This window comes from Aplidium turbinatum, chromosome 7, assembly GCF_918807975.1.
Source record: "Aplidium turbinatum chromosome 7, kaAplTurb1.1, whole genome shotgun sequence".
NCBI lineage: Eukaryota > Metazoa > Chordata > Ascidiacea > Aplousobranchia > Polyclinidae > Aplidium > Aplidium turbinatum.
This window is the reverse complement of record NC_137478.1, coordinates 25,558,909-25,579,430: the sequence shown is the minus strand read 5'-3', so window position 1 is coordinate 25,579,430 and position 20,522 is coordinate 25,558,909. Positions and strand designations below refer to the sequence as shown.

Sequence of the window (20,522 nt, the reverse complement as noted above, 5' to 3'; positions counted from 1 at the left end):
TTCCCTAAGCAAGTGAGCATGAAATAATCGATTGATTGTTTCAAGTCTATGAAAACAATTTTTTATGTAAAAAGAAAACATTTCAAAGTATTCTTGTTTTGAACAGTCGTAGGCTACTGAGCATGAAGAAATAGGCTAGTTCTAGTGCCACAGGACATCGGTTAATCACTGCTCTCTATTCAGCGGCATATAATGAAAGGAATAACTTATTCCTCGGAAACTTAACTCTGTCAATCTTGGTGACCGGGCTTGCGTCACTGGTTCAAAGCCTCTACAAGTATGCGAAACTGCCAGGATTCGGCTCTCAAAGAACCTTTCCCAGTCCGAGGATAAAGATTAAACAACTAAGTTGATCCGCAAAATTATCCTGTACGTAAAAATTATCGAAGTCTTTTGATCAGCATTCTAAAGACATACCATTAAAGACTTCTTAATCATGTGAAGTGTGAAACTGCCGTGGTTAATCTTCCCAAAACTCTTCAAGTCCAAGAAAAAAAAATTCTACAATCAGTGGTTTATTGATGTAAATTTGCACAGTTTTTCAAGTTTCAAATAAGCGAGGATACCAGAAATCACGCGTCACACGTGGAAACAATCAAAACGTGCAAAAAAAACAAAGCTATTTTTCGAATCGAAGCAAATTACAGTTGAACTTGAACGTATCGCAGAGGCGCAGACAGAACAACCAATACAGCAACAAAATTGTAATAAGTTGTTCATTTTGATGGCTGTTTTATTTTCTCTGCTCATCTTCTAGTTAATTTAGGCTATTCGATGTTTAACGGATAAAACAAACTGAATTCGTCTATATTGTTGAAAAGAAATCGTAAACAGTTGAATCCAGCCACTGTGGCCAACCCCATAAAGATGAGAGCTAAGCCGAATATTTTGATAACAGGTTGGTATTTTTCATATCGTTTGCATGAACCGTGATGGTGGTTTCTAAAAAGATGGTTATAAGATTTAAATGATATCTGCATGTCTTACTGTACCAGACTTAGAATTTATATCTAAGCACCAGCTTCTTCCTAAACTTACTTGCAAAATAGATTAAGAGGTCATGGGACCACTCAGGATGCGACAAATCAGCAATTATATTTGAGTTACTGCCCAGTCAGAAAATTAGATTTAAATGCTCACTTTGAACTTGCTTGGTAATCGCTTGCGAATGCAACCTAGTTCGTACCCTGAAAAGATCAAGAGAAAAAATTAAAAAAGCCAAAGTCGCTGATCGCAGTTTACGCAAACATTTCAAAATTTTCCCTCTGAAAAGATCGAGAGAAAAAATAGCACAAAGCCGAAGTCGCTGACAATCGCAGTTTTCGCAAACAAACAAAAACTCTCAGGATGGATGTAACCTACAGTAGTTTGTACCCTGAACAGTTTGTAACAGTTTGTACCCTCAGTTCGTACCCTGAAAAGATCGAGAGAAAAAATAAAAAAAGCGGAAGTCGCTGATCGCAGTTTCTGCAAACATTTTAAAAGTTTCTCATTGAAAAGATTGAGAGAAAGATAGCACAAAGCCGAAGTTGCTGATCGCAGTTTCCGCTAACCCTAACCTTACCCTAACACTAACCCTCACTTATCGCAGTTTCCGCAAACATTTTTCCGCGGTTTCCGCTAACCCTAACTCTAACCATAGACTAATTTATGCTCTAACCCTAACTTTCGCTGATTGCAGTTACCGCAAACATTTTTCCGTAGTTTCCGCTAACCCTTACCCTAACTCTAACCATAGAGTACTCTATGCTCGAACCCTCGCTGATCGCAGTTTCCGCAAAAATTTATCCGCAGTTTCCGCTAACCTTTCCCCTAACTCTAACCATAGAGTAATCTATGCTCTAACCCTAACCCTCGCTGATCGCAGATTCCGCAAACATTTCCCCGCAGTTTTCGCTAACCGCAGTTTCCGGTTACCCTAACTCTAAGCATCGAGTAATCTATGTTCTCTAACCCTTGCTGATCTCAGTTTCCGCAAATATTTTTTTGCAGTTTCCGCTAACTACAGTTTCCGCTAATCCTAAATCTCGAGTTTGTTTGCGGAAACTCCGATCAGCAACTTCGGCTTTGTGCTATTAAACTGCGATCAGCGACTTCGACTTTGTGCTATTACTGCGATCAGCGACTTCGACTTTTTTAATTTTTTCTCTCCATCTTTTCAGGGTACGAACTGTTCAGGGTACGAACTAGGTTGCACCCTCTCAGGATCATTACTGGAAACTTTAAAATGTTTGCGGAAACTCCGATCTAACCCCTAACCCTTTTAAAATGTTTGCGGAAACTACAATCAGCGACTTCGGCAAACTCTTAGAATCATTACCAGAAATTTTTAAATGTTTACGGAAACTGCGGAAAAACGGAAACTGCGGAAAAACGGAAACTGCGATCAGCGACTTACCGGTAGGCTTTGTTCTTTTTTTTCTCTCAATCTTTTCAGTTTGTTTGTTTGCGGAAACTCCAATCAGCGACTTTGGCTTTTTTTAATTTTTTCTTCTCGATCTTTTCCTAACCCTTTTAAAATGTTTGCGGAAACTGCGATCAGCGAATTCAGCAAACTCTTCGGATCATTACCGGAAATTTTAAAATGTTTGCGGAAAAACGGAAACTGCAATCAGCGGCTTCGGCTTTGTTCTATTTTTTTTATCAATTTTTTCAGTTTAGTTTTTTTGTTTGCGGAAACTCCGAACAGCGACTTCGGCTTTTTTTAAATTTTTCTCTCAATCTTTTCAGGGTACGAACTAGGTTGCACCCATCGTTTGCCCAACTGAATTTGCTGACTTGTAATATGCCAAGTTATGGCTTGCTCAGTAGTTTCATCTTCTCAGTTTCATCATTCATATACCGTACCAACTTTAACCACTTGCTGAAATGTTGCTAGCTCAGTTATCACTTGCTCAGTTAACAACTGCTGACTTGTAGGAGACTCGGATTAAGACACATCTCAATTCTCACTATATTCAGCTTGGCTGTACAGTAATATCTCGGTTAAGTTCGCAACTTGAATCAACAGTTTGTGCAAACTTAAGTGGTGGGTGCAAACTTTGTGGTTATGCATTATAAATATATACACTTCAGTGTACCTAATAATCGTATATGAGGTTTGTTATACAAATCTTAAATCAGCAAAGCCGAAGACACTGATCATTAGGGCATTCATCTTCTTTATCATCATCCGTGTTGGCGCTAACCTAAGCTTCATCGTGTGCCATGTCTTGTTTAAAAGTTATAATAAACTAATTATTCAGTTTGGTGTTAAAATTCAGATTTTGCAAATCATCTTTTGAAATGCAGCCCTTTTTTATTAATTAAACCTTTGAATGAGTATGGTTCGGCTTATCTTAAACTTTTTTGCCTAGATTTATGGTAATATATAATGAGCTAAAAGCTTTTGTTCCAAGTGTTAGACTTTGTAGCTTATTCTTTGTTATCTTTTAACAATAACTGTTTAAACTCAGGTACTCCTGGTACAGGAAAATCTACACTTTCCCAAGAACTTGGAAATATGCTTGATTTTTCTGTGATCAATGTCGGACAATTTGCGAAAGAAAATGATTTTTATTCTGGATATGACGAACAACTAGATTGCCCAATTTTGGATGAAGACGCAGTTATTGGTATGGCTACACAAAGAAGCTTGCTTAAGGTTATGTTGTACAGTAGAAACCGTCTTAAATCGACAGCAGCTAACTCGACATTTTGCCTAAGTCGATGCTTTTTCCCCGGTCCCAGCAAAATGTCATTGGTTTCATACATAGCCAACTTGGTTCATTCGACACCGGATATCCCGACCTTCCCTCTAATTCAGGGGTCACCAAATGGCGGCCCGCGGGCCGCATGCGGCCCGTCACGCTTTTATGTGCGGCCCGCGGAAGGTATCAGTGCACAAGTATAACCAAAAATACTTTTCTTAAGGAGTTAAACAGCATGAAGGCAAAAAATACTTTCCGAAAAGCATATTTTTGCTTTGCATACGATTCCACCGACCGACCAATCAGATTGTAGTTTTAGGTAGGGGTCGTTTAAAGTTATTCCAATGCGATGTCCAGCCACACTGTCCTGGTGGTTGATTAAAACGTCTGTTCTCGAATTTCTAAAATGTCGGTGAGCTATAGGTTTGCTTATTTTAAGTTTGTAAATGTCCTGTAAACACTAATGTGCGTTTCACCGTTATGGGGTTTCACGAGCAGTGTTCCTTTATGCAAGTTTTTGTTGGCAAAATAGGTCGGTGTGCCAACTCAATTTATAATAAATTGGAAAAATATTATATACAACCTTAAAGACTTTTTCTGGTATTATGAAACTATTTAGCTTAGTACTGCAAAATGTTGTTTAATCAACAATTCTTGCTATGCTAATAAGCACCACAAGTCCACAAGTGACATTTGTCTAATAATCAAGGAAAGACGGTTTTATAGACTCTCACAAAAATGGTGAAAAACCAACTCATTGCTTTTTTAGAGGGAGCACTGTTCATGAGTTACGATAGAAACGTTTTTTCGGTGATTTCCACAAGCGTTTGTTTCATGGTGCCTGGTTTTTTTCTCCCTGTTATTGGAGCCTATTTTTCGCAGATATGTTTGCAGGTCACTATTGTTGCCTGTATTGCGATGTGGCAAACATTTCCATGTTTACTGAAATTGTTAATGGCAAGACATCTTTTGTGAAGCGAAGTGACAACACCACTCTTGCTTGGCGATAAATATTCTGATGAAACCGCTCGCCTCATTATAAGTGCGCGAAACAAGTGGCCTCGTTTATTAGGCATTGTTAAAGAAGTCAAAAGTGTTGTTAAAGGAGCTTGGCCTGGCAGTAGCGTTGTTCAACTAATTTTGTTGCTGCGGTATTCTAAGATAAATATTAACAACATGTAACGCTGGATACTGGGTACGAAATGCGTTCTTTTCTAGCATAAGAGTCAACCTACCTAAAATTTTATTAGTGCGCCCGCCACAGCTCTCCTAAGTGCCAAAGTGGCCCGCATGCAAAAAAGGTTGGTGACCCCTGCTCTAATTCAACTTCAACACTTACAATCCCACAAAAAGAATTTCGTTTAAGTCGACGATTTTGATGTCAAACTGAACGTCATTCTGTGAATAGATTCGCAGCTTTATCAGAGGCCAATCGAATAGGATTGCATTTTTGTTTTTGCATTGTATTTTGGTTTTTGGCTGTTGACTGAGTTTCTTGTGATTAAACCTCATTTCTCACACTTATCACATGTTTAGCGTCATGGTTATCCAAACAGCTGTTGTCTTCAATAACAAGAGATAATCCGCTCATTAATGAAATTTTACGTAATCATTTTCCTCTTTCCAGACGCGATGTTCTGTGATGTCTGTTTTTATAGTAGCAACTTATTTTTATCCCAAACTCATTCTACCTTGCACAGATAGACAGCGTCTACCAATAAGCAAAAATACACAAGATTTGCCTTATTTGGGTGGAAAATCATGTGATGCTTAACTAGACGTCTTTTTCGATTCCCCTTCAAGTGTCGAGCTAGGCGGTTTCTACTGTATTTAAAAAGAAGTTTTTTTATTGGTGTTCATGTTACTTTGTTCCAAGAAAAGGAAATTACTTTGTTTTGACATTTCAAGTTAAATGTATCTTTCAGATGAACTCGAAGAGCAAATGTCTAATGGTGGGGTGATAGTCGACTACCATAGCTGTGAATTCTTTCCACAAAGATGGTTTGACATTGTGTTTGTCTTACGTACTGATAATACCATCCTCTACAACAGACTTGCTCAAAGGTAGTATAAACTCTAACTAAATTTGCAGTACCAGTACATACAGAAAATATAAATTTTGACTGAATTTGTATTATGGAATTTAACAGTAAATTTGAAACTTTCATTACTGTGTCTTATTTAACAAAGTTACGTTTTAAATATCAATGACTCAATTTGTACTTGGTAAAAATAATTATGCAACCATATCATTAATGGTTTTAGCCAATGTTACTATTTTATTTTTTTCAGAGGCTACAATGAAGCGAAAATGAAAAACAATATCGAATGTGAAATATTTCAAACAATTTTAGATGAAGCACGTGACTCATATGATCAAGAGATCGTTCATGAATTAAAAAGTGACACTCCTGATGAGATGGAAACAAATCTTGACCAGATTGTATCTTGGTGCACACAGTGGAATGCCAGGTAGTTGTCCGCATAAACACTCAGTGTGTTCAAATTAACGGGCGTATTCGCCAAGTGAAATCATTTCCTTCGACAAGTTCAGGGAAGAATATAGGCTTTAAATTCTTTAGGTTTAAAATGTGACAGACATCATTTATCTGTTTGCGGTGTTATCTTATGTTCAGATATTTGAATCCTGTCGTTTTGCCAGGGCTGTGGAGTCGGAAGGATTTTGGCATAGTCGGAGTCGTTAAAAGTATTTCCTACTCCGGCTAGATACAAAACGATAAACAATAACAAAAAATTTTGTAAGATTTTTTTTCAATATTATTTCTTGTTTTCCGTATTGAGTTTAACAACTTCATCGAAAAACAAAAGTGTTTTTTCTGGTTTGTTATAATGAAAGTCGCTGCTTCAATTTTAATCACAAGTTTAAATTAAATTTAAAAAAATTTGAAAATCCAAAATTAAAAAAAAATCTGGCAACACTTAAGTCGGAGTCGGTCAATATTATAAACCGAGGAGTCGGAGTTTTCGCCCTGCTCCACAGCCCTGTGTTTTGCACGCTTGGATTTTGCAAGAACGCAAGTGATAAATTCACATTAAGTTTGTCGGTTAAATTTTTTTGGAAGACTTCAAACAGCACAGCAGTGGAAAGAGTTTTATGCATTGTTACTTTTTTCTTGTGTGTATTTTCCTTGTAAGTTGCTAAAAACTTCCGTTCAAAGTAACAATTGTTTTGATGGTTTGTTACATTTTCTGTTTCCACAAAACCCTTAAGTAAATCCTACCAAGGTTGGCTGGGATGTTCTGTATTCAAAAAGTTGGGTAACCAAGAGTCTATTATAGCGCAGTTTAACATTATTAGCGTCAAACAAAAGTTTGAGATATTCTAACTAGCCACCAGTCCATCTTGAACAACCTGGAAATTAGTAAAGTTTTACAAATTTATCCTTGACTAACCAATCAGCCATATGCCTGTATATGACAATAATTGATGAATCAACGGAATTGCAGCTGTAAAATTAATCTGCTTAGTGTGTGGAACTTCTCACTTGAAAAGAAATTACAAAATTATAAATTTACAGATTACAATATTCGGCAACACTTGTTGCTATTAAGTTACAGCATACGTTGTTAGGGCTAAAGGAACATTTGCCAACACTTTTATTTAACGCATCTTATTTTCAGCAAGACGTTTTGTACTTGTAGTTGTATCCTGTGTTTTCAGAAATACGTTGACAATCGTATTGCGAATTGTATTAAACCTCAGAAGTCTTAGTGGCGCTAAAGCACTTGATCGTGCTATCACCGAAAGTATCTATATTCTATAAACAATTAGGCAAATATAAAATGGCATTCAAAAGTTGTTCTCGCGAAACTTTAAGATTTTTTGATTAATTTCTGCATTTCCCGCGCTTTTGTTGATTTTTGTGCCACTGATTTTCGCATCGTTTTGACAAAGAATTACTTTTTATGTCTGGGTGTTGGTAAATAGAGGACAATTTCTTCAAACATTTCATTGATGTATTTATCACGGTGCGTGGTTCTGACTAATTTGAAATGTCCAATCCCAAAATAATCACTGTGCTGTTTAGTGTTGCCAATCTCATTGTTTCTATTGCCCAGTTGTCCTTTATTTGCTTGTTAAAAAGAATTTCTGAACAAAAGTATATGAAGACTTTTACATGTTATTCATGCTTAGCAAACAAGAGTTGGTGCATAACAACACACTCACTCTCAAAGAACTTAATCGGGTATGACCATTCCTTGCTTTTGCAGTTCTAAAAAAAATACCTTAGCAGTTTTGTGTTTGTCTTCAAGTCTACTAAGATTTATCGGCAGCCTGTTTTTTTCTGTCAGCAGAGCTAAGATTTCACTTATCTCGTGTTGGATATCTTAATTGGTATCTTTTCATGATTTTAGTCTTTGCAGGTAATCCCCTTTCGAAATGCAATTTGGTTTTTAAGTGTTTTATTCCTAGTTTATGACAAAAATTTAGGTTAACTTATATAACTGTTTTGTTACCGGGTTTCTGGTTTGAGAACTAATTTCTTTCAAGCATCAAACTCTTAAGGTTGCTGACGCCATATTGCTAAATTGTTTTCATATTTTTTTGTATTTAATCTTTTTTTTTTTATTAAAACATGAATTTATTTTGACGCAGTGTATGCTGTCACCAGTGACTTCATTATCTTACTGTTCAAAGTAAAAACGCCATTTATGTTTTTAACCATTAAATTATTTTTCGATTTGCGACTTAAGTTTCTGTAAATTGACAGAAAATAGCATTTGAAACCTACATGCAAATTGCTAATAAAATTTTCTGATGAACTACTTATGTCTGTTATGAAAGGTAGCCTATGCGTCTTGGTTTAAGCTAAATTCTATTGATTGTGTATCTCACTTGAGGCCCAGGAAAGCTGTTAGAAGTGTGCGAATCAGTAAACGGCCTACATTGCGTTGTGACAAAAATTGTTAGTCTTAATGATTAAATTTTTTTTACTGTACCGTATTTTGAACCTTTTTGTGTTTATTCATTTTTTACGGTTAAAAACACAACCTTTGCTACCACGCGAAGCTTAAACGAAAACGGGAGCTTTCAAAAGGAAATATTAGTAATTTATTGGCATAAAGCAGGTATCCTTAGCACAAAGATAATGAACAAGCAGAGGTGGGTATCCGCTACTTTTAAGTAATGTGCTAACGCTACAATATGCCAAAAGAGCGGCGCTCCTTGCTACCAGTCGATAAAAGGTAAACGCTCTACCGTTACTCTAGCAAAGATCCGTTACTCTAGCAAGTATAGCCTCAAAAACCGTTACTCTAGCAACAAAGCATCAACGCAAGAAATTAGATTAAAGGAAGAGGTAAGTTACTTTGTTGGTATATTTGTCTTTTAATAAGTGTTTGTTGAGGGTTGAGGCTATACTTTTCTGAGCTGTTCGGTCGTGGTCTCAGCAATTACATTTCAGCTACTCCTAAGTCGGCTAATAAGATTTATGTGGTCACGTCAGACGTGCTTGCTCAGTTATTACTTTCTCAGTTTCATTATTTTCCAACTTTAGCCACTTGCTAAAATGTTGCGAGCTCGGTTGTCGCTTGCTCCGTTCTCAACTGCTTACTTGGAGACTCGAGCTGTTAACCAGAGAAAGATGGAGTTGCAAAAAATCTTCTTTTTTTTCCATTTTACAGAGCTTGGAAAATTTAATAAATTGGTTATGGGCATCCCAAAGCAGCTCATACACTTGGAAAATTTCACTTGTTGTTACAACGTCACTTAAGACTTATCCAGGTTTATGTTGGGATTGGAGAAAATTTTCAGTTGAAATTAAAAAAAGAAAGCCAAGAATTGTTTCCACTTTCAAACATGTCATTATGCGTCTTCACAATTCAGCCGTTTTCTAATAAAAAATGCCTACCTCTCTTCATTTTAAGCCTTGTAATCTTAGTTCAGTTGTTTTTATTTTTGACCATCACAGCGAAAACAATACACGCGAACAGAGCAAAGATCTAGAAAACAGTAGAAGCGTCAGAACGCGAAGGTTATATCGCGCTTGGGACCGAAATGAGTTAAAAGAAAATTGGCCCCGACGCAACACTATTTAATGTAATTTGCTCTGCTTGGCATTGAGCACTTTTTGTACGGTAAGTTAGTATTTTTGTTTATATCTACACATAATTCATCTCATTTGCTTATGCCAAAGACTCATTTGAGAATTGTACAGTTGTGTATATATTTTTCTTGACACCATCGTGACTAAACTTCAGAATTCATCAAATCTAAATAGGCTACCGGTACTCAAAATTAAAGCGCCTTTTTGTTGGACACTAGATAGTGTTCAACCACAGACATATACAAAAAGTGACCTCTTGGTTGAAGGTTGAAGAAAGTGTGTTGAAGAAAGTGACCTCTTTACCAAAATTGTAATAGATAGTGTTCAGTTGGTATGGAACTGGCTTTGACATAATAAAGCTAGTTCCAAAACTGGTCGTGGACTTTCGGTTGCATCTTTCTACTGCAAGTTTCTCCATTGACGCAAAGTTGGCTGGTTTCACCTGAAATCGTTCCCTTTCTCCAGTAGCACTACTTTGTCTACTCATGTCTCTCGCTGACAGATAAGAGTAGTGCTGCTCGAAAAAGGGACTCTTACAACAAATGCTGAACACAGCATATGCTTTCCGGTGGAGAGGTGGTCTAAGTCGTCATTTAGGTTAAGTTGGGTTGCAACTAATTGTATTTGATTGATAGTGTAATCTTATTTATTCTCGAAATAAGAAAGCCGTTTTCGAAGCTTAATTTTGCAAATTTCGCCTAGGCTACTTTAAAAGCATCACTTGTCCTGTTGTTTTTGTCTCTAAATTATTTCATCCGTTAGGTGTCATATTGGAGATTAAGAAATCAAGAAAATGGCGTCACACGGTATTAGACTCACGGACTGGAACAACCCCACAACATAAGAGAGCAATCATATAGCTTATTTAGGGCTACCATACGTCCTCTTTTAAGAGGATTTGTCCTCTTTTTTCAAGAAATATGAATTGTCCTCCGAGGACACTAAAAAATGCTCAAATGTCCTCTTTTTCGACAGTTTCGGTTTTCATGCTTATATTTTCAACGGGATTATATTGCTTGATGACGTTTCAGGGACGGCTTGTGGGCTATTTGTTTTCTAAACATTTTGTATATAATAGGCCTACCAATGTAGCATGTTGATTTATAAATTCCACAAGAAATTGGCACATTTTATGGAACTGCTGTTGAACGTTCATTGCCTGGTTCACTGTAAGATATTAGACGACATTTCAAAGGCCATACTCACATTTTCACAAAAAATTTTTTTTACTTAGGCTACATACGTTTTATATTGATACAACGCTTGTAGATGTTGTTGATTACCAACTCAGTTTGGTTCGTTTGTTACTTGAAACACCTAATGTGTGAAACAATGTGTGAAACACCTAACCTAAAGCAAAAGAAATCGTGGCATGGATAGGGTACAGCTTTGCAAAGAAAGTAACAGCTTTTTAGTTCACGCCGTTTTTAGCATAACGGTTTCGTGCAGCCTACTGTTTTAATCATATTTTTTGCAAATAATTTAACAAATTCGTTAAGGCTTACCATTCCTTGTTGAAAAAGTTAAGGCTTGGCTACCTGGAGATCGTGCCTGATTTGTCACACTTTGCAGATTTTTGCGATCATTGCTGTGACTGAAACTGTCTAAAAATTAGGTCTTTTTTTCACTTTTTTGCTGATTCTTAATAATATAAAGTTATTTGTTGTTTTAAGGAAGCACTAAAAACGAGAAAAAAATAAGTTAAACGTTCAGTCAATCTGTTTTCCTTTTCTTTTTTTTTTTTGGTAACTTTTGCTGCGTAGGCCTATAGGCTACTGTAATGATCTATAAAGATGTAGGGCCTAAAAGATTTTCAAGCGTAAAATTGTACATGCTGGCGAAACGTGTCCTCTTTTTAGGCGATGAAAATATGGTAGGCCTAAGCTTATTGCATTTATAAACTGTGTTATGAAATTAACTTAGGCACTACATAATAACATACTGCCGCCATTCTTAACGTAACTTGAGTAAAAGTGCACTTGTTAATCTACTGAGAGATTGGCTCTGGTTAGGGATTTATAACCCTACTGCAATAAAACGATTATCCGATATGCAAACAAGCGAGTTCGACTGGTAAGTATGCCGAATTGGTGGTTTATGAGGCTGCCCTACTTATAGATTTTCAGATTGCTTTTGTTTCTCTCCTTCATAGAGAATATGTTCTTTACATGGACGGAGAAGCGCAATAACACCTCGAACAGAGTAAAGAACGGAAAATGGCGACCTAACATAGCCTATAAAGAGAAAATAAGCTGCTACTTGGAAAGAAACATTAACGCTGTGTCAATTTTTCTGAAAATGTATCTTGTCAAGAGTAAATATAATAATTTATTATTGCTAAAGAAACTTGTAAGCATGCTTAACGCAATACTATTGCAAGTAGGCTAACCATCAAGATTTGATTCAATAACACGAAGCGTTCTATTGGTGCCAGTGCAGTACCAGAAGAACGCATTATGTTATTTAACTAAGTGCCTGGTGAACAGCCTCATTCAATTTTCAACTTCAAGACCTGATTTAGTTACAGAGTAAGCCTATGTAGGTTGCTTTATGACAGCGAAAGCTATGTTTTTGCCGCTGCACGATTACGACAAGATAAAAATTGAGTTAAAACGCAAAGCACGAAAAAAGAGACGACAATAACATTGTCGTCATCAACTCCACCTAGCTGCTACGAGAGAAAAACACATGCGTCAAGCAGCCTAGGCTAAGTTCAGCTGACTGCGACACCAGACAGAAATAGTTACACGGTCTTGATTTATAATGGCATTCCTAACACGCTTTTTTCAGCTGTCTACTGTGAATTGTTTCAATTCAGTTTGGTGAGCATCGAGAACCCAATAAGGCAGAATGAGGTAAGGCATAGCGTGACGGACTGCGTATCTTGATCTGAAGTGACAGCTTTTATTGCCGAATGCAAAAAAAAAGAAAAAACTAAGAAACATTGAAAAACAAAGAAAGAAATTATCGCAAACCGTTACCCTCCAACTTGCAATCACAAAAGCATCAGGGACTTCAAAGCAGTCAACCGCTGTTGCAATCCTTTCACGAAACTTCGATCATTGTGAGCCTCGAGAGTCTACAATTTTAGTACTGAGTGCTTAGCAACAATAGAAAACGTAGGCTATTACATTTTAATTGATCTAGCTGGCACTGAAAAGACAGAGTTTTCATATTTGAGATGTTGCACAGAAATTAATGTCACTTGTTTAGACTGCATTTCCTAAAATAAAAAAAGAGTGAAGAACTCATGTATCTAATTTAAACGTTTGTTGTCGCACTTGTAGTTGTAATAACGTGCTTTTTCAAACACCGCTGTTTTTACAAAAGCAATAGGCTACAGTAGCGCAATCATAAGAAATTTAATATCATAATTTAGACTAGTCTTAGCTTACAAAAGCGTTTGTTTTTCTGCAAAAGCGATAAAGCCAAAACTGAAAAGTTATAAGTAGCCTAAGTCTACTTTTGATGAATCAACGAAAAGTTTATAAGAAGTAGAATATATCGAGAAAATCACTAGTAGTAGGTAGTTTTGTATTATGATGTGCGACACTTTGAATGTGGATTATTTTTTATTAACTATTTATTAGTTCGTTTTACATATTTTTCAATTTATTTTTTATTTTTACATGATTGTGCTAGCTGAAGATGTTATTACTGTAGCGAAATCGATTCTTAATAAATTGCACCATGAGGTTAGATTGTTGTGCAATTGCCAGCATTTGTTGAATGCAAAACAGTAGGCCTACCACTATAAATTAAGGATTATCTTTTACTCATTATAAATTGAAGATTATTTTTTCTTTACTATGAGGACTGTTGAGCACGAAGGTTCTAGTCATTCCCACAAGGCCTCGTATGATATTTGAACAAGCGCTTGAACCAGATTCAGTTTAAGCTGGAAAGCTTAGCAAGCCAACAAGAATAAACAATCTCTATGAAAGTGAATAGCCAGTACACAATAGGCTCACAGCGGAGGGTTTATCTGTATTAAATGCAAATGTTTAGGCTTATTGGATAAGAATAATTTTAGAAAGTTTGGAAAATAAGCAAAATCAAATACACAACTTATGAGGAAGGTAGATGAGCACTCTCTTCCTTTTACTAAACGTAAAATAAAGTTTCTTTGTTTTAAAATGGCTTTGTCTGTGGTAGGTTTTTGTGGGGTTTTCTTTGTCTATCTTGGTCTTCTCCATGATGAGTTAACGCATCAAGATTGTTCTTCTCACGACCTTCAGCACTGTTGATAACAAACCAAGGCAAAACAACATAACAACTGCTTATTATTTTGCACTAATATAAAGTTTGCAAATTTCACTCTATTAAGCTACCATACTTTTTTTCTAAATGATTAAAATTGTCATGGTTAATAAGAGCTACAAAGGAGCTCACTGAAGATACTAGATAGAAGACGTTCTTTACTGTGCTTGATAGGAAGCCACAGAAAAAAAATTATCTTGTCTATTGACAGGCGGTATAGACCGACTCGGCACAGAATTAGGCTACTATTGATGTCAATAAGTATTGACATATTCCTTCTTGAAAACAAGCATTGGTTTAGTTAAAAATGTAGAATAATTGGTAGGCTATAACTTATATTATACAGTAAATACAAGTTTTTTTTACATTATAATTTTCCCCAACTGTTGCGTTTCAATGTATCAATTATTTGTCAGTCTTCACGTTGTTTGATAAACAGTCAGCACCATTTTCCAAACAAAACGTGATAATGTTACAGAAAAAAATTTATATAGTTCTGTTGTCCTTCAATACAGTCATACAGACGGCTTACTTTTATAGACACCAGAGGGTATTGAAATGTCATCATATTGCTTACATAACCTATACTGTACAGTATAGGCTACTATTGCGTCGTCTTAAGAAAGTTGTGTAAAGAATTGATTTTGTTGTGTTGTGCAATAAAATATTATATTACATTATCTAGGTTGTATCATACATACTGTATAGTATAAGTTACTAAAGTCTAGGTTATCAATCAATTTAGTCTTAAAAAATTAAACCGTATCGCTATCGTTGACGAAATGTTTTAGAGTCGTTAATTGAAGTCTTGTAGCCTTCATTGCGTTTGAGGCTGCCGCAGGTCACGTTGTTATATCCAGGCGCAAGAGCCAATGCATTGTGTGTTCATCGAGCGTTGTTAGGTCTACATAATTATTTATCCTTGGGTCAGTATACAGGACATTGGTAGAGAATGTGGTATGCAGTCTGAAAATCTAAGTCACATGCACAAAATGGCAAGTCGGCGAGGCCCCATTGGAACATGTTGCTATTGAAACAGCCCATCCCAATTCGCAGGCGATTAAGCTTCATCCATTCCTTCCGAGTTAGTTCTGCTCCAGGTGGAGCATTGATATTGAGAAAGACCTTGTCTTGCAGTGAAGAGTTTATTTGATAAGTCTAAATCTACTCTTAAGTCTATGTATGAGTAGCGTGAATTTGCCAAGCTATAAAGCCATTGATCAGTCGGAGTGGAAATATTAACGAGGTTGTAGTATGTTTTCTCTACAAACAGTTAAAGAGCTTGAAAAAAGTCTCTACAAATCGTCTTGCCTAAACGTATGTGAACGAAATGGATTAGTATACAACTTGTTTTAGTTCAGAGAAGCTTATAAACAGTTTATGATGCTATTATAGCGTGAGGTTTACAACACAATAGCGTGAGATTTACTGTTGTATCCATCCCTCAAATAAAAATCGAGACGTTACCATACTTGTATAGTATATTTTATAGTGAAAAAGTATTATATATTTATAAAAAAAAGAAGGGAAACTATTAATGTTGGCCTTCATGGAATTTAAAGTAAGATTAATAACAAGCAGTCAAAATAATATTTTTTTAAACTAAACGTTAGTGCAGCAGTGCTCATCTAGTATTAAGTTTATCCAGAGTACGTTTCTAAAACAATCTCGCTTTGTAAGACGGATAGGGTCAGTAGTTTACAACTATTTCTGAATTAAAAAGTTTTACGCTCTATGAAAAAGCAACAATACGACAACAGTTTTTTGCAATGGCATAATAATAGTACATGCATATTGCATAGTGTAGATACAAACTACTGCATTAACTGTGATAGCTCCACTGTATTAAGTTTACTGTATATTGGCGACATATGATCCTATGGCCTTTGTTTCTTGTACGTTATAGGGTACTGAAATTTGCTGTTTTTAGACAAATTCAAAGGACGCTATGTCGAACCATGTAAGAAATTTATCTAACAAGAAGTACGCACTTGCCGTAAAAAGCAAAAATTGCAGTGACACTCGCAGTTCGACTGGCTTCACGAACGACAAAAAAGAAAAGAAAAATGGGAAAACATTGATTACCGATGCGTTGTCGAAACGCAAAGAAGACGTAAATGAAACAAAATCAATGAAAAAAGTGCCAAAGCCGCCCAAAAGCCTCTTCCCGTTCATGTGGAAAGGCAAAAAAAGGGAAAGTAATGCTATTGCTAGCCAAGCAGGGGAATTTAAAACTCAAGCTGTAGAAAATGAAAACACTTCAAGTGACTTCAAGCAAAACAAAAAGGAAATTGATTTCTCCATCCTAGAAGTAAAAAATAACACCCTAGAAGCAACGGCAAAGGAAGCTCAAAATCACATCGAAAGCTTTGGATTTAAAAAGTTAAAGGTGATTTGTTTATTGACATTGTTTCAACATCCAACATAAGTTAAAGTTTGCAATTATTGAACAAACAATGTATCCCAGACAGACCACTTGAGCACATGCACTTTTACACTGACTCACATAATTATATTTATGTGAAAATGAATACGTTGCTAGAATTAGTAGGGATATGCTAAGTCTTGCAGGTATCTCATTGCAAAGCATATAAAGAAAAAGAAAACATTACTTGAGATAATGCTGTCTTTAGCATTGTATTTGTGTAAACTCTATTACTCATCACCACTTGAATTCTTTTTACAAGCCCTCTAGGTATACCAATGGCTTCTAAATACATATATTCACTCTGGTAATTGCTCTTTCAAGACGTTACTTCCACAAAATTTAATCGTTTTGTGTAGTTTAAAAACCAGATTATTGTTTACTCTCTTAGCAACTGAAACAAAGCATATACACGCTTACTTGTATTTGACATTGTTATGGGATTGTTACTGACATTACATTATCATTTTAGGCTTTTTTCTATAGTTCTGAAAACGATGAGCTTAAATCTTTATTGACTTTAATAGTAATTGCTAAATTGGTTAGTTTACGATACAAACCTCAACGACTTGACTTTGTCATGAGTTTTTCCATTCCCAATTTTGAGAAACTATTTGAAATTATCTTTACCGCTATTATTTTTGTTTAAGTTAAAGCTATCGAAGCTATTTTTGAAGCAACTCTTAGAGATACTGAATTGACAAATAAGATGCAATAATTATTATAGAAGCTAAATTGAAATCTAAAAACATGCTTTGACAAGAAATTATTGCTTGAAACGACGAAAAATCTTGATAGGTATTGTTTGTAGCCTACTGTCTCATCAAACACACCACCTTCAAACGGGTAATTCTACGTTGATTCAATGCAAAAATGACAGATTTTGTTGCCTGGGTAAGCATAGACATTGCAAAAGTGCACCAATGGACGTTGACATTTTAAAAATTACTCTTTGTTTACATGCTTGTAAGTTCTTAGGCAATTTGGGGACGAAAGTGCCCATCACAAACTTGGGGACTTCTGTGATTAAAAGAACACGTGGCGTATGCCATGGGGCTGTGTTTAGATGAGACTTAAACTATATGGTGTTTGTTGGGTTTGTATATTTGGTTCCACTTTTTGTTGATAATTATAACCATTTATCAGCAGCAGTTTTTTAAGCTGGCGATTTGTCAATAATTACTATATAATAATTAACTTTTAATTATTGGTTAGTTATATCAACTGAGTTTTAACTTTAAACAACTCAACAAGTCAATTTAAACTTTAAATGAATCGTTTGTTGAAGCTGTTTTATTCAAAGTGAAATATTTCAGAAATAAAAATCGATTATGGTTTCTTAATTTATTTTATAAGCTTTACTTTTTAAACTTTTTTCTCAAAAACACTAACTTAATAAAACTTGATTCAAATCATTAGTTTACAATTGCTGTTTTATGAATAATCATGGGAGGTTTACATAGAAAAATTAAAATCTTTTCTGCACCTTGTTGGTATGCAAATTTTTTTTGTAAAAGGAAACGAAACTGTCTAACTGCACTTTATAAGGAGAAATGGTCTTTGTAAACTCAATATGTTTTTTGGTGAACGGACAACTTTTAACGTTACTTTTACATTACCTGACGTTTTGTGCTTGGATAACAACTTACTACAAATCATAAGCGTCTCACATTAACCAATATAGTCCCAGTGAAAGCTGCAGAAGAATTGTGGTTGATGTGTAATTTTGATGTAAAGGCTAGGTTTCCCTTTGTTGCAAACGTTGATGGGGTGTTGAGACGGTTTTTAAAGGTGAATTGGTTTGGTGGTGTCAAAATTTTCACAGTTGTTTGTTTTTGTTTTTTGTAACTTCGTTTACAGAAAGTACGACATTTTAAATCTCCATCCAGTTGTTGCCACAGGTTGTGTTTTTTCAACAACAATGCGTGTTTTTCTGAGCAAGTTTACCTTACAGCAGTGGTCTCCAACCTGTGGGTCGCGACCCCAAGTGGGGTCGCCTTAATTTTTCCTGGGGTCTCCAAAACTCACCATATTGAATTTATTACCGAAAAAAAAAGACTACGATGCTAGTTTAGATTAACTTTTTGTTATTCATGGTGACTCTAGAACGAGCGAATAGTTATTTATGCAGGTGTAGTGTGCAGACATTTCATCGGCTGTTTTTGGTTTGCTTTGCAGTTAGTAATGGTAATTTGTAGCTAGTAAGTATAGCTAAATATTATACAAAAATTGCAGCAAAAAATACCATAAAAAAATGCTATGACGAGGCTTTTTTAAAACTTGGTTTTACTGATTCAAATCGCAAACCAAAGTGTCATAAAGTTCTCGCAGAAGAATCGATGAAGAAAAATAAACTTAAACGTCATTTTGAAAAAAAATCATCCAGGCTGCTTGCATGGATAAACCATCTGAGTTTTTTGAACGTAAATTGCAATCTCTTGAATTCAATTTCACTATCAGTAAAACGTAGGATTGAAGATATGTCCAATGACGTTCTTGACCAAATTGAAATCATCGCATTAACAGTGCAAATTAAATGTTGAAACAAATTGACAATTTTGTGTTCGTGAAATCACGTTCATGTGTTATGTAAAACTTCTTAAAAACAATCATTTGGAATACTTTTGTGTAGCCACATTTCTATGTAATTCTGCAAACTTACTCGTATTAGGCCTATTTAGTTTCAGCATTACTTAAAATATTTTTCTCCGTATTGGAAAATTGTTTCTCTGGGCAAGAAACTTTACGATAATTGCCTTTACCCAGTGATCGATTTCGAGTAATGGGTAGTACCAAATTTAAGTCATAAGTAGAGTAGACAACCGGAAACAGACATTGCCGTCGGCTGCAGCGTGGGTCAGGTGTACGTCGGAAGGCGTACAGCGATGCATAGCGCTCAAGTCGCTTTCTCTCAATGCAGGATAAAGATAAGAAAAATAAACAAAAACAAAAATGGGGTCTCATGTAAATGCTGATTTCGTTTTCGCTTAAATTGGGGTCGCTTCTTAAAAAGGTTGGAGACCACTGCCTTACAGCAAGTACAGCATGATTAGTGAATTGCTCTACTGTATTGCAGGCATGTCTTTTTCGAAGCTAAAACTTTCTATTTAGTTAGTGCAAAAGAAAAGCCTTTATTGCGAGCCAACAACCTGACTACGACACAACGTAGATGATAAATTCTTGGCTCTCGGGGCCTACTTGCTTTCAAAACGTAAAACATTGCAAGTTAAAACAGAATAACCTCTTCAGCAGTAAAATAGGTCTACGTCCTTGCGCGGCAGAGCTGTGAAAGCACCTGTCATATGGTCAATAAGACCTCGGTTTACGATGCAGAAAGCACGCGGCTGTGTCTTCGAAAGACCCTCATACTCTTGTCACGAAAATTAGCTTTTTTGTCTTCCGTTTACTCGATCTAATTCTTCACCACTGAGCACAAACCTAAAAATAAAATAAATTAAAACAATGCTAGTAAGTCTTTCATAAATTTGCTGTTTCAAGCAGAAAAGTGAAGCTACTTAAATTTAATTGTAATTGTAATTTTAATGGATTATTTTTTTTCTTATAGGTTTCCCTCAAACAGGAACAGAGAAATATTCATGCTGACTACGCTGTTAGAGTTGCGAGAGTGCGAAAAACTTCTAGAGATCAACACGGTTTGGAGAATTTTTTCTTTTTAAAGGGGATATACTGCAAGCCTTTACCTACCAAATCGCGTTGATTCTAAAAACTGTTCTAAAACTTGTTTTGTAACGCGATTTGGTAGGTAAAGGCTTGCAGTATATAGAAGTGTATGCAGTGTATAGAATGCATGCAGTGTATGCTTGCAGAGTATGCATGCTTGGAAATGCTTGCAGTGTATGCTTGCAGTGTATGCTTGCAAATGTATGCTTGCAGTGTATAGAAGCATGCAAGGTGGCTTGAATTTCCAAAAAATCGTTGGAGCAAATCGTATCAGATGTTGATCTAGACTAGCCTAGTTAGTCTATATTGAACAGATTTTGTGCAAAATTTATTTTTCTGATGTGCAGTTGCAACATTAAATTAATGGCAACGTTGAATGTATAATAGTCTACTTTCTGG

At 35.8% G+C, this 20,522-nt stretch overlaps 2 protein-coding genes across 2 annotated transcripts; both read left to right on the top strand.

The window, feature by feature from the left end:
* The first annotated feature begins 651 nt into the window (after positions 1-651).
* Positions 652-8,471, top strand: LOC145774134 (adenylate kinase isoenzyme 6-like). Its single transcript, XM_082585296.1, has 4 exons — positions 652-898; positions 3,456-3,614; positions 5,615-5,753; positions 5,982-8,471. The coding sequence occupies exons 1-4, from the start codon at positions 868-870 to the stop codon at positions 6,163-6,165; spliced, it is 513 nt and encodes a 170-aa protein (XP_082441422.1). The 5' UTR covers positions 652-867; the 3' UTR covers positions 6,166-8,471.
* A 7,494-nt stretch (positions 8,472-15,965) lies between these two features.
* LOC145773880 (uncharacterized) lies at positions 15,966-20,160 on the top strand. The gene is made up of 2 exons (XM_082585003.1): positions 15,966-16,406; positions 20,008-20,160. The coding sequence occupies exons 1-2, from the start codon at positions 15,966-15,968 to the stop codon at positions 20,158-20,160; spliced, it is 594 nt and encodes a 197-aa protein (XP_082441129.1).
* Positions 20,161-20,522: the final 362 nt, after the last annotated feature.